General features: G+C 41.8%; 1 protein-coding gene across 3 annotated transcripts in view; it reads right to left on the minus strand.

Moving 5' to 3' along the window:
- Nucleotides 1-1,169: 1,169 nt before the first annotated feature.
- Nucleotides 1,170-18,472, minus strand: part of MAPRE2 (microtubule associated protein RP/EB family member 2) — a 138,227-nt gene continuing 120,924 nt past the window's right edge. For all 3 annotated transcript variants that reach the window (XM_060243834.1, XM_060243833.1, XM_060243835.1), the window contains 3 exons: nucleotides 10,501-10,640; nucleotides 6,434-6,592; nucleotides 1,170-2,468 (listed from right to left, as the gene is read on the minus strand). In XM_060243834.1, coding sequence (XP_060099817.1) covers nucleotides 2,397-2,468; nucleotides 6,434-6,592; nucleotides 10,501-10,640 — 371 coding nt within the window. In that variant the 3' untranslated portion in view covers nucleotides 1,170-2,396. The remainder of the gene's footprint in view (nucleotides 2,469-6,433; nucleotides 6,593-10,500; nucleotides 10,641-18,472) is intronic.

Here is an 18,472-nt window from a genome sequence, read left to right on the forward strand (position 1 = left end):
AATGCATATTAAAACCATAAAGGAATAACAGGGTTACTCACCACAGAGAGAGGTTCCTCTTTCCCTTCCCACAGTCTCTCACTCCCCTCAGCACAACTGAGCAGATCAGGTTCTAATATGCTACTATTATACTCCTGCCCCCTAGGTCAGCCACTTCCTGTCTTCAAATAAAAAGAGAGGGCAGGGAAATTGCTTTGCAGATCAATTATATAGAAAGAACTGAAGAAAACCAGCTACACATTCCCTCCTTAGCTGAAACAAATTCTAAGTTACAGGACTGGAAGGTAAAGTGGCTTTGATGGGATTTATCAAAGAAACCCAGAAAAGCTCTGAAAGTGCTTCAAAAGGAAGTGATCTGAAAATTTGCTCAAGAGTAAAAAGAAAGAAGATTACAACTGCTTTGGTGGTGGTGAGACGGTGCTGAACAGCTAGTTCATAAATCTAGCATGTACCCCAAAATTCCATTTGATCACAATGGGCAGTTTGGAGGCAGCAGAACTACTTGTATAATAAACATGGACATTTTAAAAACAGAAAATGTATAGCTGATTCCTATGCTGTATTATGACAGTGTTCTACATCCTCCTGAAATAAGTTACTGCTTTATGCATAAAATGTTCAAATGAAACCAAATAACTTCTACTAACAGTAAAGGGCTAGTCTGGGAGCACACTGATTTTCACAGGGTATGTTACTCTTTCATTCTGTACATATCAGCTACAGTTTTGTTGAGCTAAGGGGTTAAAATGAGCAAATGCAAGTACTAGTTAAAATGCATTGTATATGCTGCCTGAATAGTGAATAAATGTGTTACTGCACAATTTCTCTGGAAATAAACACACATTCTTAAATTAAGGTCCTCGCATCTATGCATGTATGTAGGAAGCCACCATTTAAGTACAGCAACATCACTGATTTTTAAGACAACGGCATACACAGGGATTTATTTAGAACTACAGTAACTGCAGCCTGCAGGATGATACTCTGCTTCTCAGCCTTTTGACTATGATCAAGTGTGTGATACTCTGGTTGGATTTTTTACTGTTGTACCTGTCATGCCAAATAACCAGTCCAGTCTGAGATTAAGAAATTAAATAATAAACCAGGGAAACCAAGTGAATTTTAAAAAGAAAAAAATATAACTAGACTAAGAAAATGTGCAACTTAAGTTTAAGAAATAAGGAATGTTTTAATACATGATTTGCTATATTTCTATTTATAAAATGCCATCATCCAAGTGCAAGATTAACAAGAATGGTAATATTGAAACACAAGGCAATGAACATTTCTGCAAGCCAACATTCTGCACTCTCAATCCATCTAGTAGTCGCAGCCAGACCACATAATAATTATTCTCATATCTTAGATAATTATTCTCATATCCAGATAATATACCTCCAAAACGTATGTCTGAAAACTGACACGGAGCAACTGTGTGGAACAGGTGCTCAATTAACATTATCTTTCAAAGGTGACTAAAAGACTGCAAAGGGAAATTACATGTGATTGTGCTTGTAACTGGTTCAGCATAGCCAAGTGTATCATCGTGAACATGTTCATCCTCCACATAATGCAAGGGGGAAAGAAAGCGGTTGTTCTGCAGCATCCCCATTTCTAGCTGTGGAAGCTTGAACCTCAGCGTCATCTGCAGGCAGACATACAATGGTCAAGACTTTTCTTGAACCAACAGATACCAAATAGGAAGAAATAAGTTTCTAGTTGCAGGGGAAGTGTTTACAAACTCTCAATCTAATGGTTGAGCAGGCATCTATCTTCCACAAATGAAGATATACTGTGCAGCTTTCTAACATGCTTTGGTGTAAACATCAGGAGGATTAAAGTTTTTTTAAGATAGGAAAAAGTTGCTTTCTTGTGATGTGTTGTGTTAAATGGGAACAGGTATAATCTGAGTGTAATTTTAGTTGCTTCCCCTTCTTCACACTGACTAAATTTATGCACAAGGCAGACCAAAAAGACCACAATATGTGAGGAAACCAAACAGAACAATACTTTTTTGCCATAAGAGATGCCCATATAAATAGTTTTTAACAAATTACAAACGTATCATACTTAAGACAAAAGGAAAAAATAAATATATATTATATATTTATATATTTTTTAAAAAGCTGAATAAATCTCAAGCAGCCAAATTGTGAAGTTGCAGTGGTGGAAACAGCCTGGAGACCTTCTCAGGTGCAAACTCCGACAGAAGACTTCTGCAAACACATCTTGGCAAAGGATGGGCACAGAATGCAGCAACTGGCTGACACTCACTATGGAACATTTATGTTGATGGCAGACTGAGAGTGGTTGGTTTCAAGTCTGAGGCCACACATGTTCTATTTTTCAGAAGAAAGTTCCCACACAAAATGAAAATTATCCAATGTGTCAGGTGGTCAGTACTCTTCCTGCTGCTGGGGCTGTTCATGAACCTGTTCCTCGCCTTCATGGTCTTCTGCGTGGCTCTCCTGTGTAACAAATAGGAAAAAAACAGAAGACACTAAAAGTGTGATTCTTCCCCTCTATGCTGCTGAAAACATTAATTAAATGTATCTGAATACAAAGCTACTAAGCACAGTATGACTGTTCTGAACATGTAGGACTTTTACAGAAGTTCCAGCACAACTCAAATTTGATATCAAATGCAGACTTTAGAAAATATGTGTAGGAGGTGAGCAATGGAGACAGGTGTTAAAAACTTGCAGGGAGGCAGAACCATGGGAAATCCATTTCCACATGTTTATTGAAACTGTGCATTTTCCTCATGTGAACCAAATATAATTCTACTAATTTAACATGAAAGCAGTCCTCTTAATTAAGATATATTTATTATTGCTATTTTTAAAACTAATTATTTTTGGATTTATTTGTTTCATTTATACCCCACCTTTCTCCACAGTGGGACCCAAAGCATCTTACATCATTCTTTTCTTTTCCATTTTATCCTAACAAGCCTACAAGGTAGTTTAGGCTGAGTGTGAATAACAGGCCCAAAGTCAGTCAGCAGGCTGCCATGGCAGAGTAGGAATTCAAATCCGGGTCTCCCGGATCCTAGCCCAATTCAGATTCAGCTTGAATGGAGTCATGTGACACAAGTACTGGGTAATAAGCAGGGTTGACTAGTTACCTACAGACCAAAATACAATTACATTCCTATGGAGGAATTGCCAGTATGTCAGAATCATGATAGAAATGATTTTTGAATTGCTTTGCTAAAAGAGTCAAACTGTAAATACACAAGTACAGTACAAACACAAAGCACCTGAACATGAAATCTAATTTTATAATCTGTTTATTTCCGTTAACCCCAAGTTAAAAGCTTGCTTTGTTGAAAATAATTGTTTTCTTGTAAAACTCCTACAGTTAATATCTACTCTGCATTTCTGAAATCCAGATTAAAGCCATGCTGGAAAAGGAGGTGCTTTTGTCAAAACCTTTTGCTCCCCATCAAAAGCAACCCTGCCCCCTTCTAGCTCCTTCAGGGAACACATTAAGAGGGACAGAAGTGTTTGATCATTGTGTGTGTGGGGGGGTAAAGGAATAAGGCCCAAATTATTAAGGTAACAAGCATAGATGGCTTCAAGAGGGGATTGGATAAACATACAGAGCAGAGGTCCATCAGTGGCTATTAGCCACGGCTCACAGAGTGTGAGATGGAACTCTCTGTCTGGGGCAGTGATGCTGTGTATTATTGGTGCTGGGGAGGCAACAGTGGGAGGGCTTCTAGTGTCCTGGCCCCAACAATGGACCTCTTGATGGCACTTGCTTTTTTTGACCGTGAATGTTGGACTGGATGGGCCACTGGCCTGATCCAGCATGGCTTCTCTTATGTTCTTATATTCTTAGGCGATGCTCCCTATCTTCATATGTCACAAGACTGGTTTCATTCTCTCCCCTTGTAGGGCAGAATAAAAAAGGAGCATGCCTTCCTTCCTCCCCACTTAGAATTAGGGCAATACTTCCTATCCTCTCTCTGAATTAGCTTTATGTTGTCATTACATAATCAACTGTATTGAGTGTGTGGCACCTTAGCATCATCACACTATGAAATTCTTACTGCTTATATGACTCAGCAAACTAGGAAGCAGCAGCAGTTTTCGTTTATGGCAGTTTATGGAACAAAACAGCAGTGAATGATCCATCACTTTTTTCTACATCACCACTGCAGAACACGTCACAATGTAGCTAAGCCTACTGCACAAATAGATACTGGTAAATAGATACACAGCTAAGGATTTCCATAGTCACAGCGGCTTCAAGAAGCACCATGATGATCACAGAAATGGCTCCTCTACTGATCTGCTACCTCATGCAATAAATTATAAGTAGAATGGGCACCCAGGAACTGTTAGGAGGAAACAGAGAAAATGCCAGAGACTGATCTTGGGTCCTCTCCTCACACATACAAATCATATGGCCCTTACTACCAAAGTATGGTTTCTCACAATTTCATGAAAGATCTTGTGAAACTCTTAAATTAAAAAAAAAAAAATTCAATATTGGTGTTTTCTGTGATTCAACATTTTAAGATTCGGGGAGGGACAGTGGCTCAGTGGTAGAGCATCTGCTTGGTAAGCAGAAGGTCCCAGGTTCAATCCCTGGCATCTCCAAAAAAGGGTCCAGGCAAATAGGTGTGAAAAACCTCAGCTTGAGACCCTGGAAAGCCGTTGCCAGTCTGAGAAGGCTTTGATGGACCAAGGGTCTGATTCAGTACAAGGCAGCTTCATATGTTCATGATAAGACACTGCACTTTGTCCCTTTCCATAAAATGTTATGTTCACAACCCCTGATCCAGGCCTTTCTCTTATTATTTTATACCACCTTGCCACTAACAAGTTCCTCAGGCTGGAGAGTTGCACATTACCTCACTACACACATCCTCCTTTTCAGGACTTTTTTGTAGCAGGGACTCCTTTGAATATTTAGCCACATACCCCTGATGTAGCCAATCCTCCTGGAGCTTACAGTAGGCCCTGTACTAAGAGCCCTGTAAGATCTTGGAAGATTGGCTACATCAGGAGCATGTGGCCTAATATGCAAAGGAGTTTCTGCTACCAAAAAAAGCCCTGCTCCTTTTGTATATATTTTTACAAAGTTGGCAGGGGGATCACAGCGTAGCAACAGGAGTTTCTCCACAAAAAAACTCACAAAAGCCTCACAGAAATCCAGTTACCAGATCTAGGAGGAGTGTTTGTCCTTCTGTTCTGCCATACATTCAATAACTAGACAGCTTGAACAACCCCACTGTTTTATCTAAGAACAGCACCCAACCCCCCACCTGTCAAAATCAATCATTACAGTTCATCCTGGAATCCCTGACTTGACCAGGATACCTCCTATTCCTTCTTCCTCCAAAATCCAGATGCCCCATTTGTCATTATTTGTTGACATTTAAAACTCCCCTCAGCTTTTTTTTTTTCATTCCAGCAATCCTTTTAGCCTATTTGAATCTGATTGGTCAGTTCAGAAATCCTCTCTTGTCCAGCACAGCGATCCTTTTTGAACAATCATCTTCCTTTTCTTCACACCCCTTCCAACCCTCCCAGCAATTAACACAGAACAATGGTCACATTCAACAGCCAGTTTCCTTATCACTACCCTTCCAGGAAGCCCCACCAAACAATGGGCACATCCACAAACCTATTGCCCTTTCACCACACCCCCTCCAGTCTAGAAATAGCAGCTCTCCAGCAGCCCTGGCCCCACTCAATGCACAGCAGCCAAGAAGGTCAGAGTGCCTGCTCTGGTTGCAACGCCACTGAGGATGTTCTCCGCAGCCGAGAACGAAACGTCTGGAAGAAAAACTCTCTCCAGTAGAACACGGCACTTGAGCCCGAAAGATTCTACAAACCCTAATGATGTTACCAGCTGTGAAAACCTGAAATCTTTGATAATTTAAAGAGTTGCTCTACATATCCCCACAGCAACTGCTCCTGCATTCCATTTAAAATATATTCAATCAGACTTGCTGGACAACTCAGAATGAGGATCTGAAGAGGGCAATTCTTGAAACTGATATGAGTGATTCTTGAGAAAGATCTGCCAAAACAGACTAATAATGGGCACCCATTGGATCACAAGTGGCGATTTCATCATAGACAAAGAGCCCAAGGGTGATTATACAAAAAGGAGGTAATCTTTTTGAGTTGAATTTAGATGGACAAGAGAATAGTACTTATAGTAAAGTTATTTAAATTGAACTATTTGTCACATAATATGATTTAATACACATTAAATTTCATATTTTTTCATATGTATTGCTTTATGTAATATTACATAGTGTGATTTTGGTGATTCTTCCACCGTGGTTTGGTGGTTCTTCCACCGTTGACACCGTGCTTCCTTTACTTGAACAAAATCAAGTCTTACGTTACTTTAAAACATGCTATGTACATCCATGTGACTGAAAAGCAGATGATGATCTCAGACTCACATGTTCTTCTGAAGCGTAGAGAACTTCCATTAATCGCTGGACAAAGTCATTATTTTCCTGGCCATGTTCTTGACATAGAAGCTCAATCTCCCTTAGTTTGCCAAAATAGAAATCCCTTTCCTTCTCCACACCTTCAAGTGCAAGTTTTAATGAATGTACCTGTAAAAAGATAGTACTTCTTTAGCACATTGTATCACTGAATAATTCCTTTGACAACATAAATCAGCTGATAGGTAGATTGAAGGCTCATATGATTTTAGAACAACATGAAATATTACACTGTAAATTATTCAGCATAAGTTTTTATGTTTCCCTATAACATGGGGCCCCAGCATGGTGCCTGTGGGCACCATGGCATCCATTGACACCTTTCCTAGTTCCTGCCAAATATTTGTAGAAAGTGGGCAAAGTCAGACAGAGCTTTTGTCCAACAAGGCTTCTGTTTAGTTACTGCTAATGTGACTGGCTGTGCAGATTTTTTTAAAAGCAGGGATGTCGAACTCATTTGTTACGAGGGCTAGATCTGATATAAATGGGATTTTGTGGGGCCGGGCATCATAAAATGTAATGCCAGGTAGTGGAAATAAAACTTTACCAAAGATACAGAAGCTAACAGCAGATGGCCACTTCGGAGTGGCTGCAAGCCACCCCAAAGAGAGCCAGCCAGAAATAAGAGTGCCCTGGAGCTTCTAGACTGTGCTCGGAAAAGGGGTGGGCTTTGAGCACCCGAGGAGTGTCTGGAACATTCACACATCCCGTCTGCGGCTCTCTGGGTGTTCTTTGGGTGCTTCCTGGCCTTCCAGATGGCTGGGGAGGCACCCCAGTGAAAAGGCACTACTTTCAAAGTGGTGCCTTTTCGAGCTGACTCCTGGCAGATGTGTGCGTATGGATGCACTTTTTTGTTCCACCTGCCTCCCGCCCCCTCTGGGTGGCTTTCAATGCCCATCTGTTCTCAGCCAGAGAGACACAATTAAAGATACTTAAAACTCTTGCAATGTTTTGTTTAACATGGGAACATGGGAAAATAGTGGGATTTGGCAATGCAATTTTACAAATAAAACATCAAGAAAAAGCATAAGGATCACAGCAGAAACTAAAAATATAAACCTGAAATATAAAATGTTCTGGGCTTAGGAAAATATGAAATGGCTGGGCATTGCAAGCTTCTCCCCCTGCCCCCATGTCTACTCAGATTGGCAATGGCTCCTCAGTGAAATATCCCCCCCTTTGGCTGTGGGTTCCCAGGTTACAGTACTCACTAGGCACCAGTTTCTCAGGTCCATTCAGCAGATACATGCAGGCTCAAAGCATTAACCCTTTATTTGCAAGGCCACATAACTCCAGCAAGGAACAGCTTCCAACTGGTCATATAAGCACTGAAAAGTGAAACTGAGCTCCACGGCATTAAAATACATTGCAGCACAGACAAAACTGCAAGGAAAATGCAGAATGGATTTTCCATTAAGGTCTCCATGCTCAGATAGACTACTCCCAGATACTTTAATGGAAAGTCAATTCTACATTTTCTTTGTAGGTTTGCAAGCCCAGAATTGCTTCCTGCTTCAGCCTGCAAAGACAAGAAAGAAGGAACTGGGAACTTTGGCAGCCTCAGAGCTTCGAAGGGCAAGAACAGGAGAAGGGAAAGGGGGAGAAAACAGCCCCATAGGCCTGATTAAAGACCTGGATAGGCTAGTTCTGACTCCTGGGCTGGACATTTGACACTCCTGTTTTAAAGTGTTACTTTGGCAGCATCTGCTCCCATGGCACAAAAATGTTCACTGAGGCAGTAATTCTGTGGCTAGTTCCACCTCTTGCAGCAGCCATTTTGTGGCTGTGCCCACCATGCTGTATCAGAATTCCAAACGTTCCCTCAGGCTCAAAAAAATTGGAAACCTTGTCCCATAATCAGGGCTTTTTCTGTAGAAAAAGCCCAACATGAACTCATTTGCATATTAGGGCACACCCCCTGGTGTCACCATTGTTTCCAACAGGGCTTTTGTGTATAAAATGCCCAGTAGGTACTCATTTGCATCTTAAGTCAAAATCCTGGTACCAAGCCAGCAGGAATTGTGTTCCTCTGCATTCCTGCTCAAAAAAACAGCCCTGCCCATAATGCATTACCACTACACTCAAACTAGAGATGTCAAAGCTGAGAAAAACAATATAAAAACTGGGGGGAGGGGAGACTCATATCCCCCCAGTACTTCTTCTAGTGGAAATAATGAACTTTTTTTAGTGGCGGTGGTGGGGCTCTTACATATTTTATCACACAGAATAATGAATGATTTATCTCTCTATCCATGTCTTTTCTATCTACCAAGGTTCCAAGATGGCTGCAGAGGTACTGCTTCATCTTCCACCCTTGTGGGGTGAAATGTAATGGAAGGAAGAAACTTGGGGCAGCAAAATGAATTGAAATGTTCTAGAAAGATTTTTTTTAAAAAAAAAACAGTCCATATGCTATATTCAGTGGAAAAGTCACATGTGTCTCTTGTAGAAGTGGTTGTTTTAATATTCATAGCTCAGACACCATTTGTTATGGCATAATCCATGCTATAGAACGTGGCCAAACTACGGCTCGGGAACCACATGTAGAAGATGATGATATTGGATTTATATCCTGCCCTATACTCTGAATCTCAGAGTCTCAGAACGGTTACAATCTCCTTTACCTCCTCCCCCACAACAGAGACCCTGTGAGGTACGTGGGGCTGAGAGAGCTTTTTACAGCAGCTGCCCTTTCAAGGACAACTCCTGCTAGAGCTATGGCTGACCCAAGGCCATTCCAGCAGCTGCAAGTAGAGGAGTGGGCTAGGGTAGGCCTAGCCCACTCCTCCACTCTTTCACAAATATTGTGAGGCTCTTGAAGCCCCCACCACCCTGTCAGCTGGCTTGGGGGGCATTTGTGTCTTTAAATCACATTTAAAGTTGCTTTCTTTCCACCTCTCTCCTCCTCTATCTTCCTTCCTCCCTCCCAGCTCTAAAACACCTGACATTTATTCTCTGTTGCTCTCATGTTAAGCAAGTTTGGCCACCCCTGCTATAGAATCTGAAGTAACATAGTTAAAAACATGAAACTCTAGCTGCATTTTCAACTCAGACTTTAGGTAGGCCTCTCAACTTCAGTCACCTACCCCCATTTCTATTCTAGGAATAATAATGGCCAATTGATAAGATGGAGAAATCATAGCTTAAAGTATGGTATTTACATAACAGTGTCTTGAGAGCCAGTTTGGTGCAGTGGTTAAGTGCGCGGACTCTTATCTGAGAGAACCGGGTTTGATTCTCCACTCTTCCACTTGCACCTGCTGGAATGGCCTTGGGTTAGCCATAGCTCTTGTAGGAGTTTTCCTTGAAAGGGCATTTGAACATATGAACATATGAAGCTGCCTTCTACTGAATCAGACCATTGGTCCATCAAAGTCAGTATTGTCTTCTCAGACTGGCAGCGGCTCTCCAGGGTCTCATGCTGAGGTTTTTCACACCTCTTTGCCTGGACCCTTTTTTGGAGATGCCAGGGATTGAACCTGGGACCTTCTGCTTCCCAAGCAGATGCTCTACCACTGAGCCACCGTCCCTCCCCACCATCAGCTTCTGAGAGAGCTCTCTCAGCCCCACCAACCTCACAGGGTGTCTGTTGTGGGGGAAGGAGATAAAGGAGATTGTAAGCCGCTCTGAGACTGATTCAGAGAGAAGGGCGGGTTATAAATCTGCAGTCTTCTTCTATGTATTATTGTTCGCAAAGTCAATGTTTAATTATTATGGACTGCTAACTCATGGGTTTTTCTGTCTGTGTAGAATATGCAGGGGCACAACTAAGCCATATGCTGCTCATGCTGCCGGGGTGAGCAGAAGAGGGTTACAGCAATCGCTTTGGGATGGCAGCAGCACAGCTTCAGCAGTACCTGGACTGCCAATATTCCAAACTGAAGACTGGGGTGAGATGGGGGAGCTGGTGGGGCACTGCACTATGTACCCCACCACTGGCTACAGAATCTATACCATCAATCCCTGTTTAGCATCTTCACTGAATCATTCACAGATGTGTTTGTTCCTAGGCATGTTACCTGTTCACTGAGCTGTATAACTTGTGTCTCCAAATCTTTATCAGATCTGGAGGCAGAGCTGCTAGGTGGTGTCTTTTTTGCTGATGATGGACGAGACGGCGTCGATCCTGGTTTTGAAGCTGGACTGGATTTGGCAGCACCTAAAACATGCATAAAGTTGTTGTACACAATATTTAGCCTTTTGATGGATAACTTATTTCTGTCTGTACAGATGATTCAGCAGAGCATTTGGCTTTAAATCATCACAGGAAAATCACCCTAAGTTCCCTCTTGCACATAAGATGAAAAGTATTTACAACCTATGGCTATGCACAATAAACATTAACTTATATGAACTACTGAAAAACAAAGACCACCCTTATTTAAATCAATGAAGTGCAGCAATACTGACAGTAATTTTCTGTGAACAAATTTAAAGTACCAAATTACTGTTTACAAATAGGCTGCAGGATTTCAGACCACCAAAGCAAAAGTGTTGCAGACTTCCAAGTGCAACTTCCAAGAGACTCGGGGAAAGTAAGCTATTGTGTATGCATGCATGCATGCATACCAGCACACTCACACATACTGATTTTTTTTAAATCAGAAAGCATCCAGGTTACATTAAAACAACTTTTTTAAAAACCCTAAAAACTTCCAAAATGCCTAGGTTATTTGAAGCTTGGGGATATATCCTATTGTCCATTACTTCCCTCAGACATGGGCAAAAGACAGATCCATGACACAAAATAAATGCCACCAATTGCCTCTCCAGAATTAAGATTAGATCCACTGCTATGAAAGTTCTCAGTGGGCCAAGAGAAAAGCAGCTGACAATGACAAAATAAATCAATGCCAAAGCAACCCATCTAGTCCACGACAACAGAACCATGCTTGAAGGTCACTTTTTAAAAATGCTTGGAATAACAGTCCGCTTAAGACCAGCATAGGGGAAGGTTAGAGTACTATTTTTTGGCACCAGTGGGAGAAGGAAACACCCATGTACCACATAAATAATTGACCACCGTTTGCATCATTCTGCATCTCTCTTTGCCTTGACACCAAGGTTTGTAAATACAGCTCCTACAAGATCTATGAAACGAAAGAGAACCCTGCCCCACCCTCTTTAATTCCATCCCCCCTTCCAGTGGCTCCTTTGGCTCTTGCTGTCTAGGTCTCTGGGCAACCTCTGTAGCAGAGGAGAAGAGTTTGCAAGCCTGGTTATTTCCCCTCCTTCCCTACTTCACACACAACAGAAATATTCATCTACATACAGGTCAGATTTAGGAGGCTGACTGAGTTCTCAATGCTAAGCAACGCTTACTTGAGAGTAAGCCTGCACCTAGTTCCTCCTTGACCTCTGGGAGCCACACAATATGTGTGAAAGAGCCACATGTGGCTCCCAAGCCACAGTTTGGCCAGACCTACAGTGGGTAATATAATAATGCCCATTGTTTGCATCACTGAACTGTGTTGCCCTATCACCCTGGCTTGTATCATAGTGAGGGCTGATAAGCTTGACATCCAGTTTTCTGGATGATGGAATGGGTGATCTAATAATGGCCACTGTTTGCATCACTGAACTGTGTGGCCCTACAATGCTGTCTTGTACCACAGTTTGGACTGCTCAGCTTGACTTCTAGATGATGGAATGTGTGATCTAATAATGCCCACTATTTGTATCACTGAAATGTGTGGTCTTAACATGCTGGCTTGTGGCACAGTGAAGGTTGCTCAGCTCGACCTTCAGTTTACTGCATGATGCAATTGGACTAGTCCAACCCGCTGCTCAATACAAGTTCAGCCTACAACAGGGGTGACCTATTTTCCCCCCTTCGCCAATTCACACATGGTGGAAATATTCACCTACATATGGATCAGTGCTCAGAGGCTGACTGAGGTTCCAATGCTAAGCAAGTTTACTTGAGAGTAAGGCTGCATTAAGTTCTTCCTTGACCTCCGATAGCCGCACAATATATGTGAAAGAGCCGCAAATGCCCCCGAGCCACAGTGGAATCACCACTCAGGTTTTCTCACTGTTATTATAGTTAGATACTACTCTAAGCTACTTGAAGAAATGGAAGAATGATTTATAAATTGGTTTGGGTTTACAGGAATGAAAATGAATATGGGAAAATGTCACCTTGAAACTAATCTTGATGAGTGGTATATTTATTTTATTTATTAAATTTGTATTCTGTTCTCCCTGAGCATGACTCAAGATGGGTGACAATAACTTATAAATATACAATTTACATATACAATTTAAACCTAAAATATAACTTATCAGTCCATAAATACAATAAAGTCAATAAAACAAATTCTATAAACATGGTGTAAAAACTTCTATTCTATTCAACATGGTGTAAAAACTTGTACAGGGGGACAATAAGCAAATATCTGAGAAGGGATGAAGGGGGGAGGGGAAGGCCAGAAACTAGCTATAGCTTATCAGCTAGGGGCCTGATACTGCCCTCAACCACAGGCCTGGTTGAACAACTCTGTTTTACAGGCCCTGCAGAATTGCACCTGATCTATCCTGGCAGGGTGTTCCACCAGGCTGGAGCCAGAGCCGAAATAGTCCTAGTTCCAGTCAAGGACAGCCAGATGCTCTTTGGGTCAGGGATCATCATCAGATTCTGGTCACTCGAGTATAATGCTCTATAGGGGACATACCAGGACAGGCAGTCCTGAAGATATGCCTGCTCCTGACCATTAAGGGCTCTGAAGGTCAGCACCAGAACCTTGAACTTGATCTGGTCCTTAATCTGGAGCAAGTACAGCTGATAGAACACTGGCTGGATATATGATCTAAAACAGAGTGTCGACACCCTCCCAGTTGCATTCTGGACTAGTTGCGTTTTCTGGATCAACTTCAAAGAAGCCCTATGTAGAGAGTTGCAGCAATCTAGCCTGGGGGTGGCAGTTGCATGGATCACCATGGCTAGGTCAGAGAGCAAAAGGTATGGGGCCAACTGTTTAACCTAGTGAAGATGGGAAAACGTCAGCTTAACCACCTTTGTCACCTGGGCTTCCACTGAAAGGGATCACTACCAAACTCTTCATGGATGATCCAGCTATAAACAGGACCCAGTCAAGAGAGGAGAGTTGGCAACCCATCCCCCCTCCGGCACAACCACAGGACCTCTGTCTTTGCAGGATTGCATTTCAACCTGCTCTGTTTTAACCAACCAATCCAACCCCCTGGCCAAATGTTCTGGGACAGCTTCCAACCAGCCACTCATCAACAGAGCTGGGTGTCATCAGCCCTTGACTCTGTGCCAAAGTTGAACAACTCTGTTTTACAGGCCCTGCAGAATGGTACCAGATCCTGCAGCACCCTGATCTATCCTGGAAGAGTGTTCCACCAGGCTGGAGCCAGGGCCAAAATGGTTCTGGCTCCAGTCAAGGACACCCAAATGCTCTTTGGGCCAGGGATCACCTGCAGATTTTGGTCACTCAAGCATAACACTCTATGGAGGACGTACCAGGACAAGCAGTCCTGAAGATATGTTTCAAGGGGGTTAAACTAACATAAGGGAGAGGATAGCTCCCTGGGGGACTTCACATACCAATGGATACCATAGTGAAACCCTCACCCTTAGCACCACCCTCTGTCCCTGATGTGGGAGAAAGGAGTTAAACCACTGCAAGGCTGTCCCCTGTACAACCACATAGGCAAGGCAGTGGTTCAAAAAACTGTAATCAACCATGTCAAACAGTGCCAATAAGTTAAGCAATATCAGCAGCACTGACCTGCCTTGATCCATACGTGAGAGTAACCAATTCCATCTCCATCTCATGGCCAGGGTAGAACCCAGTCTGGAAGGAATCCAGAACCGAGGTTTCATTCAAGAATGTCTGGAGCTGCATCACCACTGCTCTCTGAACTACCTTACCCAGGAACAGTATGTTTGAAACTGGGCAGTAGTTGGCTGGATCACTAGGAACTAAAGATGGCTTTTTTTTTCAAGAGCAGCCTTACCACTGCCTCTTTTAAAGACCCCTGAACTCAGGGACAGATTTAAAACATCCACCAGGGGAGCCTGCGTTCTACATCACCAGCCTTAACCAGCCATGACGAACGCAGATCAAAAAGGCAAGTGGTAGACTTCACAGCATCCAGGATCTTGTCAACTTCAGGTAGATCATAGCAGAACAACAAGACTTTATCAGCAAAAAAAGCTCACAAACACCTCACGGTCACAGTGGATAGTTGAATCCCTAAATATTTTGAGATCTCTCAGTGAGAGATATTAAAGATAAAATTACCTTAAACAACTGTGCTTATAGTCTAATAGAAGAGCTTATAGATTCAATCTAGGTCATGAAGAAATCCTTCTTTACTGCCTTCACTGCCATCTCATAGGCTTTCATAAATGTCCTATAAGATGTTCTTGCAGCTTCACAACTCTGCCACCAAGCTCAGTCTAGCTGCCTAAGTTCTCATCTCAGACGCCTTAGCTCCTTGCTATACTATGAAGGTGAAGAGGGCATCGGGGCTGATTTCATTAATGGCTTCAGAGAGCCAGCTATGCTAGTCCTTTACACCAGCTCATCCAAAGAAACTGCCAGGGGGAATCAGCTCCCAGAGAGCATTCTGGAACCCCTACTGAATCTATGAGACTCTGCAGGCAAGCATAAATCAGCTCGTAGCCTAAGGAGGGAGGGTTTGGGATTCTCAGGCAGGTCTTCAAGGCAAAGTCGTTCAACCATAGCATAAATATCTCATAAATTAGTGATTATGTACAGAAACTTATGAGACGTTTATTGAAGATGTGGTTGACGCCATGCAAATTTTGGACATGTCCAGTAAACATATTTTACCAAAATGTGATTCGGTTCATTAGTAACACTTTATGAAGCAATATACGACCAACTGTTAAACAATTCTGTTAGGATGTTTAAAAGGACTGCTAGTTTCCTCAGATATTTAGTATGAACTCTGTCAAGCTGGTTATTGCAGCATTGGGGGTGGGGGGGAGAGGGGAACAGAACTCCCACCTATAAATAGATTGGTTTAATCATATTTGAAATGTGGCCTTATCAACTAAATTAACATACTGCCATAGGGTGCAAACACATAACTGCAGCATACAGATAAGTTTTCTGAAAGATAGACAATTTTTTATTATTTTTTAGTTTTATTACATACTGGAATGAAAGAGATAAAACACGCCCTCCTAACTTTTAATGAACTATTATAAACATCCTTTCCTTCTTTTTTCTTCTTTGTATTAAGCTATTATGTAGTGTAATGTATACAATAGTAAAATTTTAAAATGATATCGTAAATATAGTCTGATTTTAAAAATAGCTTAAATTTAGAGCAGAAGAATAACCACAACAAAAAAGAAAATTCTGTCAGCTGAATCATCTATCCCAGCAGTAATTGATCCTCAAATCATTGTTTACTACATGCCAGACAAAGAAGTTAGCCATTTAGAGACATCCTTTGTCTTTAAACCTTCTTCTTTCCCCATTTGCAATACATGCTCATCTTGTTCATTCTGAATAATATAATTTCATATTTTTTGAAAATCCAGAAGTCATCAAACATTGCAGTCCTAAACAAAGTTGACTTCAAAGCGTAGCTCTGCTTTGGATTGCACTGTAAATCTATTACATTTCCTCTATCCAGAAAACCTGTTCTCTCAAGCAGCCAAACTATCAATCAGCACTCTCTTTTCCTAGCTGCCTCTAGCTCGATGCTTATCAAAATTTGTGTCTTTCCCTATCTATTTTTCTACATTACAGAGTTGTTTTGCACTCTTTCAGTATATGTAAATCTGATATGGCAAGTATGAAACACATTATACCTGTCTCAAAACAATTAAAGTGGATGCTCTAAAAGAATATTTTCATTAAAAAATTTCCCAGCAGAATCAGCTTTACAGTTTGTGTGACAGATTTTGAAGCCCATTCAGCAATTCTATACTTTCTGCAGTTACCAGGATTTTCTCCCCACCGCCCGCCCCTCTTCTGTGTTCTGTGTCAGCATGGTGCTTGAGCCTTTATTAGGTTCAACCAGCTGGGGCTAGGGAAAGTTTAGCATTTATATTTTACAGTACTACATACCAGGGTGAAACCAAAATATTAACTCTAAAACATTTAAGTTCACTTGCATTTTTATTTGACATAGATAAGAACTCTATGTGTTTTTTTGTACCTATTAAATCACCTATGGTTCAGTTTTCTTAAATCCATAGTACACTAGTAAGCCAAATGACAGGGAGGTGTCTCTCAAAAACTCATGCCCCAGTTAGCTGATCTGGAAACCTTTATGCCAAGAAGGCAGCTGCATAGCCTACAGTAAAACAAAATGCACTGAGAACCACTCATCTCAAACTGGCAAGTTGCTTTCTTATTATCTACAACCTGCACAGAGCACAAGAGCTGTCAAGCTGTAACTCTTTCAGCTAGAAAGTCTGTGTTACAGCAAAGGAAAGAGTCAGCATTGCCCTGAGTTCTGTTGTTGCTCCATAATTAAAAATTATTCTGCTGGAAACCGAATATATAATTACATTTATGTTCAATTGGTAAGAAAAAAATCAAATTCCTTTACTTCTTTATACTTAGGTCTTTTTATTGTTAATGAAGGAGTGTATACATGCTCCTTCAGGCATTTTTTTTCCTCTAGTAAAATGTTTAATTGAGGGTTCAAAAGGAGGGAGTACTTACTGAAGCTAACTGGCCTACAGCAAATGTTAACATCAGAACATAAAATAAATCTCATATCTAGATTATGTGGAAGTCTGACCTATTTCCTCAAAAAACACTGGTAGGTTTGCTACTGCCAGCTCCAGACTGTGAAATACTTGGGAGATTTTGGGGGTGAAGCCAAAGGAGGCTGCGGTTTGGGGAAGGGAGAGACATCAATGGGGTATAATGCCATAAAATTCACCCTTCAAAGCAGTCATTTTCTCCAGGTGAACTGATCTCTGTCACCTGGAGATCAGTTGTACTAGATCTCCAGCCACCACCTGGAAGTTGGCAATCCTACAAATAGCCTTGTTACAGCAATTATAATGCAAAAAAGCCACCTTCTGAAAAAGAAATTCATCTCACAGAGATATACCAGGATACCAGAAGCTGTTATCTAGTACTCCAAAATCACCTATGTAATGGACACTGTCACCATGACAGCAGGAAACTGCTCCCCAGTAACAAATAGAAAATAACAGTCTGGATAATATACCCCCACCTCTTTGGAAGAAACTCAAAAGTAGAATGCAAACAATGAAATCTGGGTTTTGCTCATTATTCACTGCTCTAAGATCTAGGCAGTTGGTGACTTTCCCTCCAGTATGGCTCAGTTTGTTCATTTTATTTGAACTACAGGTAAAAGGTAAAGGTAGTCCCCTGTGCAAGCACCAGTTGTTTTCGACTCTGGGGTGACGTTGCTTTCACGTTTTCACGGCAGACTTTTTACGGGGTGGTTTGCCATTGCCTTCCCCAGTCATCTACACTTTCCCCCCAGCAAGCTGGGTACTCATTTTACCGACCTCGGAAGGATGCAAGGCTGAGTCAACCTCAAGCCGGCTACCTGAACCTAGCTTCCGCTGGGATCGAACTCAGGTCATGAGCAGAGCTGCAGACTGCAATGCTGCAGCTTTACCACTCTGCGCCACGGGGCTCTTTTGAACTACAGTTAGCTTGTAAAACCAGGTTGAGGCTCACAGACAATCATTCAGATCCTAGTTTGATGCAAACACTAGTTTCATTGCCTTGGCTTTTTCTCCTGCACAGACCCAAGCTGCTATCCCCAACCAGTAAACACGGCACTGGAGAAAAAGCCAGAATATTCACCTTCATACACCATACAAAAATAGTTAGGACTGACTGTGGTAAACAAACTGAATTCAAATCATGGTATAGATTCTGGTTTGCGGTGCCCTAGCCAGCCACAATGGGTGGAGTGGCCTGTGTTCAAACAATCACTCATAGCTAATTAAACCATGGGTTGGATCCAGTGATAGTTTCTGTCAGAAGA

This window comes from Heteronotia binoei, chromosome 7 (genome assembly GCF_032191835.1).
Source record: "Heteronotia binoei isolate CCM8104 ecotype False Entrance Well chromosome 7, APGP_CSIRO_Hbin_v1, whole genome shotgun sequence".
In the NCBI taxonomy this organism is placed as follows: Eukaryota; Metazoa; Chordata; class Lepidosauria; order Squamata; family Gekkonidae; genus Heteronotia; species Heteronotia binoei.